The sequence below is a fragment of the Mytilus galloprovincialis genome, chromosome 1 (assembly GCF_965363235.1).
Source record: "Mytilus galloprovincialis chromosome 1, xbMytGall1.hap1.1, whole genome shotgun sequence".
NCBI classification, from domain to species: Eukaryota; Metazoa; Mollusca; class Bivalvia; order Mytilida; family Mytilidae; genus Mytilus; species Mytilus galloprovincialis.
In genome coordinates, this window is record NC_134838.1 from 125,131,060 (window position 1) to 125,139,008 (window position 7,949).

Sequence of the window (7,949 nt, forward strand, 5' to 3'; positions counted from 1 at the left end):
TTACACGAAAACCGTCTAAAATTTAACTAAAATGCTAGAATTGTGAAGATTTCAGTAATTTAGCATGACTTAATGGTGCTAGTACCCGATATATGTGCATTTTCTTGTCAAAAAGAGCCCATATTTATGTAGCAGAAGCATTCTACTGTCCAAAAAACTACCAAAAGTTTATATTTTAACAATTTTGTAAAACTGCTATATTTTGGGGCCGAAAAGGGGTCTTACTGGACCTACTCCTTTGTTTTATCAACTTATGTGTTCCGAAAGTTTTTTTTTAAATTTATAACACTCATTTATGACTTGTGATGCATGTATGGCATGCGACGTTTAGCATGTCGACGCACCCGTCCTCGATTACTTTTGAGTTCAAGCGATTTCCTAATTCTATTTTTGTTACATTGACTTGTCATCTTAATCTATTTATGAGATGTTAACATCGAAAAAAAAACTCGTGTTGACTGAATGTAACTTATGTTTGAAACAAACAAAAATAATCCGTATAATGTAAACAGTGAATAGATAAAAAAAAATCAAACAAATTTGTAATACCCCAATACACATAAATAAAGGCAACACTAATATACGTTCAAAAGTCATAATCGATTGAGAGAAAACAAATCAGGGTTACAAACTGCAACCGAGGGAAACACATAATCAATCAGGAAAACAACGAAACATCAGAAACACTGAAGTGCAACAAAAATAGAAACGACAATGCAACACACACAGACACGAGCTATAAGATAACAACTGCCAGTTTCTGACTTGGTACAGAACATTTTAAGAAAAAATAGTGGGTTGAACCTGGTTTTGTGGCGAGCCAAACCTTGCACTGTTGGCAATGTTGAATACACCACTAAAGTTATAACATTACATGTACTTAGCAAAAAAATGCAAGAACATCCAGGACACAGATATACACAAATAAACAATACAATAGTACATTTCGACATGCAAACCACAGTATAACAACAAACACGTAAAACAACCTGTTACAACACACAAAAACAGCACAACAGAACCACTAAGAGTACGTCACACGACTGTATCAACGCAACAAAAGTGAGGTCACATGTAAATTTTAATAACAAGTGATATTATTCAAGATTAGGTTTGTAATTATGTTATTTACTGCATTTTATAACAATTACAAGAATATTAATGTATAATTGTGTTAGTAATTATATACTATTAATTGTATTATCTAGCTATGTCGGTATTTCTTTTAAACCAAACTGTAAAACAAATTAATCTTGTACATATATTTGCTTTAAACTAAAATCATATAAATTAACTATCTTTACTTTTACGTACGAATAATAAAACAGAATTACAACTACAAACGATAAGACATTCAAGATTATCATTCAACAATATCCGATCAGAATTACAAATACAACATCATAGCTAAATACATAAATGTTGGACAAACGAATTTCGTTACACATCTTACAGCAATGCGAATTCGCACTTAGCGAAACCGTCATACTTGTATTTGGGAATATGTCATGTTCGGTACCAGACGATGTAAATGGTAAACCACAATCTAAGACGTGGTAAAAATGTCCTTAGTTAGTTTAGACACAGTTATATCGTATGGATCAACCAATTCGTGATGGTGTCCCTAAAATATACGGAGTCTCATTTTTAATCTTTCCTCCTCATAACTTTGTTGGAACAGTTTCTACATACACACACGATAGGCTTTGAACTCCACGATATTTCAAGCGTGAGTACCTCAAATTGTTAACAGCTATAGTGTAATAATTCGTATTTAATATCTATTATGTAACTAGACATAAATATTTAATTTAGGTTGTTACTGTGATTGCCGGGGAATCAAGAGTGGAAGTAGTAAAACAAGGCGTTAGCATTAGTGTCAAAGTTAATGGTCAGCAGCAGCCATTGTCACAGGATAAATCAGTGATCATTAAAGGACAAAGTGGAAAATCGTGAGTATCATTGTAACCTAATTTGATAAGTTTAATCATTATAGAAAGGGACTTTAGTAAATCTCTTAGACTGCGGAAATTTAATTTCTTCTCATACTATTTTAGAAAAACGAGAGACGATATGAGCAAGCAAAGTTTTTACCGTTTAGAAAATTTCGAAAAAAGAGTTAGTAATAAAATACTGCTTGGTGAAAATACTGACAAGTGTCAATATAAACGTTTTATACATTTTTTTGCTATTAACTGATAATCTACAAGTCTAATGAAACCGCATAATTAATGCTTGGAATCTAAATTTCCAAATGAGATGATATCGGGTGCATCGAAAGATTAAAAATAGTATGCATATATAAGCTATGTATAAGCTATGTATATGTATAGCCGATTAGCTGTATGTTTTCTATTGAAAAAATCAATCTCGTATACCTTTCTACTTTAGGGATGAAATAAATACTTAATGTTTTTCATGTTCATGATAGACTAAACACAAGTCAGAAGTAATATGTTTCTTTTAGTAGTAAACAAGGCGTAATTAAAGTTTCCCAAGAAGGAGAAGAAGTGAAGATGTTTTTACCTCAAGAAGGGATCCGAGTCATGGTGTTACGTGATCAAATCAAAGTACAGGTAAAAGATTCTGAAGAAAAAAGGATTACATGATACCCTTTATATCTATAAGATCATAAGAAGAATCCCCACAATTTATTGGTTGAAATGACAGCCAATTTACTCCTAACATATTTGTTTCATCGTGACTTGGTCAAGCATATCTGTGTATTAAAGAAAATCACTCAGCAGACTATTGCATACCTTAAATTATATCATTTAATCCAACTTAACTCAAAATATATAAATAAACATATTAAACGTGTAACAAAGAGAAAGCATCCTAAGAACACAAGTTAATCACAAATATGTTTGATAAAGCCACTGAATTACATAATTTAACTACAATATTGTGTGTTTTACAGGCATCTCCATTCCAATACTCCAAACTCTGTGGAATCTGTGGAAATTACGATGGCATCCCACAAAATGACCAAGAAAATCCACAAAGACTACAACAGAGGTCACCTAGCTGTTTGTTAGCAGATAATATTTTACCTGACGATAGGTGCAATGTTCAACCAATCAAAGACCAATGCAGTAAAGAACAGCCACAGTCTCCTGGTATGTGTTTTAGGATACGTAAAGCATTCCTTAATCTATATTAGAAGAAAATGTTAACATTTAAAAAGATTTGCATTTTTCAGATGAATTTTGTTTATCAATACATGCAATATAATTGAAACGTTTTTCTTCGTCGATTTAACATCTGCATTTCCAGCAAAAGTCACAGGGGTTTGACCGTCAGACGTACAGCATTAATGTCATAAGAAATGATAGCTAGGTTTGAATTTTAAAATAACTTTTTGTATTGAACCACATACAGTATGCGGAATGCCATAATTTAGAATAACTAATTCAAAGAATTTAAGCATTGATAAGCAAAAAGTTGTCACTCTGATGAACTTGGATAGAATGCCGACAAGAGATCTGTGTTAGTGGTAGTTTGTTATATTTGTTATTCTCGTGGGATTTTGTCTGATGCTTGGTCCGTTTCTCTGTGTGTTACATTTTAGTGTTGTGTCGTTGTTTTCCTCTTATATTTAATGCGTTTCCCTCGGTTTTAGTTTGTTACCCCGATTTTGTTTTTTGTCCATGGATTTATGAGTTTTGAACAGCGGTATACTACTGTTGCCTTTATTTACATTTTTGTTTTACTTTGTCTTAATATAGTTTACATTTAATTTCAGATGCATGTAAACCTGTGCAAAAGCAACTAGTAAAAACAAGGCAACAAAATGGTAAAAGTCAGATTTGTTTCTCAGTTGAACCTGTAAAGGAATGTAAACCAGGTTGTAAGGAGATCAAACCAAGAGGAAAGCGTGTATCAATGAAGTGTTTAGATCAACAAAATAGAAGCGCCCAGATTCTTCTCACTCATAGCCATCATCGTCCTCTGTCCGAGATTGCATCGATCTCTGTTCCTAAGCAGGACCAATTTGTAACTGATGTTAAGGAACCTTACAGCTGTTCTAGAAATTAAATGAAACATTTTCAGGAAATCTACATTTTAAACGACCCATGGACTCTCCGATTTTTACTGTTTAGCTAAGCTTGAAACCCTGTTATTTGTATGTTTGTTTCGTAACGGTTTTTCTTTATTATTTTTTTGCTTCTTCATTGCTTTCGTTTTATCTAGCAGTTTATACACTTGTTACTTATTTTCAAGTATATTATTGCGTTGCCAAATATTACATATGGTTCTATATAAAGTAAACAATGTTTATGAACTGCAAATGAGTTGATTGTTGATTGAGTTGTATTGATAGTATTTATGACATTCATTTTGAGCGATATAAATAGGGCATTAACTCAGAGGTGTTTTGTATTTGTTTACATTATAAATCCTCTTTTGAGTAATATTTTTGTTTTGCTTATACAAGCTGTGTATATATATTCGTTTGCTACTTTTTCCTTGTTTATGTTGTTTTTTATTTTATTTTTCTATAGGTTCATTTTTCAATTTGCTAATTTAGAATCGAATTTTTGGTTTTAGTATATGTATTGTCAAACTTTTTATAAATAATTGTTTATATTCCGATGATCTGCTTTAAATATTTTGTAGTACCATGGTTGTATTTACTGTTACCTCTAGTCTTAATATAATACTATGGATATTTATATGATTCTAAAGTCGTAAACCAGTAAGATGTAGACACGTATCCTCAGGATAACATAATTTATATGGGTTTCTAATGTATATAGCTTTTAGCAAATAAAGCATGCAGCATTTTGTCTGATGTTTTTTTTTTCTTTCTATATATGTGATTGAAAAGAGTTGTTAGGTTTATAGGTATGCCTTAATGGACTTGTGTTAAACAACATAATTGTTAGACTTAATGTCATTAGTTGGTCCGCCTGAAATGTAAAGTATTTGCCGATTTCAGTCCAGGCGTATGCCATTTCACCAGTAGCTTATGCTTTTGAACTGCCACCATTTCAATGATACATGTTTTCTATGATATTTCATTTAACGAAATCTTAAAAAATACTTTTTTGCTTCGAGCAAGTCTTATGAAAGGTGTCTCAGAAACACAAGCCGTTCACCTCGAAATAGCTAAAAAAAATCAACAATATGAAGTATATGTGAACATTTTAGTCTTAGATACATGAATTTTTCATTAGCTGTTGCTGGCTTTGAACTAGCTGCCAGTTACTGCGAGGACTCTCCGATCAGTACTTAGTGTCTTTCTGTTGTGTTGATGTACTTAAACTTATCATAGATACCAGGACTAAATTTAGTATATACGCCAGACGCGCGTTTCGTCTACAAAAGACTCATCAGTGACGCTTGAATCTATAAGAAAACATTCAGGTCCACTGCGGTTTCGTGGGATGCATTTCAATGTGTATAAAGCTGATGAGTTAAACCTTTCTTAACTGATTTTTATAGTTTGCTCTCATGCTAAACTGTTAAACCACTGTCAAATGTTAGTGGAAGGTTGGCGACTTAAAACTGTAGTATATGTATATCTCTCCCAGTTTATACCATATTCCATTGGCTTTGTTCGTTGTAAAAGACTGCACAGTGACCTAAATTTGTTAATATCTTTGTCATTTGGTCTTCTGTGACAAATACCACTACATGTATCTGAGGCAAGGTCGCGTATACCAAACGTCGTTGTATTCAGGCAAAGTGGTCTTAACAAATAATATCAAGTCTTTATTCAATGTTGTCAATTCCCACCAATTAAAGGCTAACTGATTTGCATTAGACAAATCTGATAAAAATTAGGCGATGTTGGTTGATTCCAAATGAGAAAACTATCCATCAAAGATCAAATGAAGTGGTTGCAAGCAATTATAGGCAACTGTACAGCCTTCAGCAATTATAATAATGAAGAAACCTATACCATATAAAAGGCCCCGACATGAAAATTATGAAAAAAAATAGCGGCCTGATTTATTATAAAACACAAATATGGTAGATATGAACCAACGACAACCATTGAACTACATGCTCCTGACGTGGGATAGAAAAATGTGGCATGGTTAAACATATTTGAGAGCACCCAACCATCCCCTAACCTTGACAGTAGCCGACATTCATAACATAAGAACTATAAAAATCAGTTGAAAAGGCTTAACTCATCAGATAGATACAATGAAATTCATCAAATAAAAAAACAGACAGGACATGGCAAGGTCTGTAAATATCCTTATCTTCGATGTTAAATAAATATGGACAACACATACGCATTGTATGAAATGTAGGAGTCGATCAAGATCATGATGTTTTGTATATGCCGTCGTTCGGGGGTTTTATTTTCAGTAGTTCATATTCCATCGTGCCTATGCCTTTGGAAATCTAAAATGAAGCTGTCTTCTTGTTTCCGTTTGTCGATGGCACTTGCCCAATCATGAAAGACTTTAACAAGCTGAGTTTCACAGTTATGACTTTTCCCAAATGCGTGTTGTCTGTTGTTTGGAATGTTTAGGTTTTCGGAATGCTTTCTCAGATTTAAGTAATTGATATCATATGATCCAATTATTTGTATAAAACAGTGAGTCTGGTCTTAAATTAATGTTATTACTAGTAATATATAATTTTTCTTTAAAAGTTGTCAGATTTTGGCTCTTTTCCACTATACTGATACGGTTTCTTTGTCGATAGATTGTTGAAAGTAGTGAAGCATTACCTCTGAGATTTTTACTCTTGGGTGAATGTTTTCTTAGCTGATTGATTTCGCATCATTTAACGCTTTCTGTATCTATTAAGATTCACTGGTTTTTTTCTCATTGTATATACCAGTGGCGACTGGCGACTGGTGTTACGAAGATTGAACTTCGAACTTATATATTATTACAATAGATGTAAAAGAGGGGCGAAATATACTAGAGGGACATTTAAGTCATTGATCGTAAATAAACTGCCAACGCCATGCCTGGAAAAAAAGATGGACAGACAATTAATAGTACACAAGCCACAACATAGAAAACTAAAGACTAAGCAACATGAAGCCCACCTAAATATTGGGGTGTTCACAGGTGCTCCGGAAGGGTAAGCAGATCTTGCTCCACATGTGGCACCTGTCGTGTTGGGCATGTTATCACAATCCAGGTCTTATTCGGTAGGTCACATTCTTGAAAATGGAAGGGGAATGTAGTTCCGTCATTATAAAGAACATACCCGATATCATCTATGAAACGGTTATTCCATAACGGTCAACCAATTCGTGATGGTCCATAAAATTTACCAAGGGATGATCTCAACTTCACCTTTTGGAACTCTTGGTTTAATAGCTTCCTTGTGAACATCAACCCTCTATCAAAGAAATCATGATAGGAAATACATGCCCGGGATCGTCGTATCAATTGGGAGATGTATACTCCGTATGCAGGCGCTGCTGTGATATTGCTACATAGAGATGGAAAGTTCACACTCGGGTAGCTGAAATCATCTCTTTTGTCGTAAAGTTTTGTTTTCAAATGACCCTCATTTTCAATTTCAAGATATGAGGCAGTCTTAACTGTATCTGTTGTATCCTTTATCTTTAGTTCGATGGGACAGATGCGTTCAACATACATTTGAGTTATTTAGTGAGAGAACATTTTCTATATAACAGAAAGTAAAGTTAAAGGATATTGCTAACTTCTTATTTTTCTTTCTAAAAAGTTCTTGTATAAAATCAGCCTCATAATAATAAAAGGAATAAGTCGGCAAGAAGAGGGGCACAATTGGTTCCCATTGGAATGCCGACAATCTAATGAAAAACACGTCCTCCAAACCTAACAAATATGTTGTCAATCAAGAAATCTAGCATCTTGATAATGTTAGTTTCAGAGAATTATTTGTCTGAATCGGAGTGATTCTTTGAATGGTAGGATTTATTCCGCCCTAACACAAGATACTTGTGTCTACGTTCGTCATATCTCTTATGAAACAAAGCAATA

The 7,949-nt window shown here is 33.4% G+C and overlaps 1 protein-coding gene across 2 annotated transcripts in view; it reads left to right on the forward strand.

Annotated features, from left to right (window-relative positions):
• The window catches only part of LOC143057191 (uncharacterized), a 33,127-nt gene extending 28,339 nt beyond the window's left edge, over window positions 1–4,788 (forward strand). Inside the window, exons 27-30 of one of the 2 annotated variants that reach the window (XM_076230459.1) lie at window positions 1,816–1,952; window positions 2,471–2,576; window positions 2,921–3,119; window positions 3,746–4,788. In XM_076230459.1, the coding sequence (XP_076086574.1) occupies window positions 1,816–1,952; window positions 2,471–2,576; window positions 2,921–3,119; window positions 3,746–4,038 (735 nt within the window). In that variant the 3' untranslated portion in view covers window positions 4,039–4,788. Of the gene's footprint in view, window positions 1–1,815; window positions 1,953–2,467; window positions 2,577–2,920; window positions 3,120–3,745 lie in introns of both variants that reach the window. The other variant, XM_076230451.1, reaches the window with a different exon arrangement.
• Window positions 4,789–7,949: the final 3,161 nt, after the last annotated feature.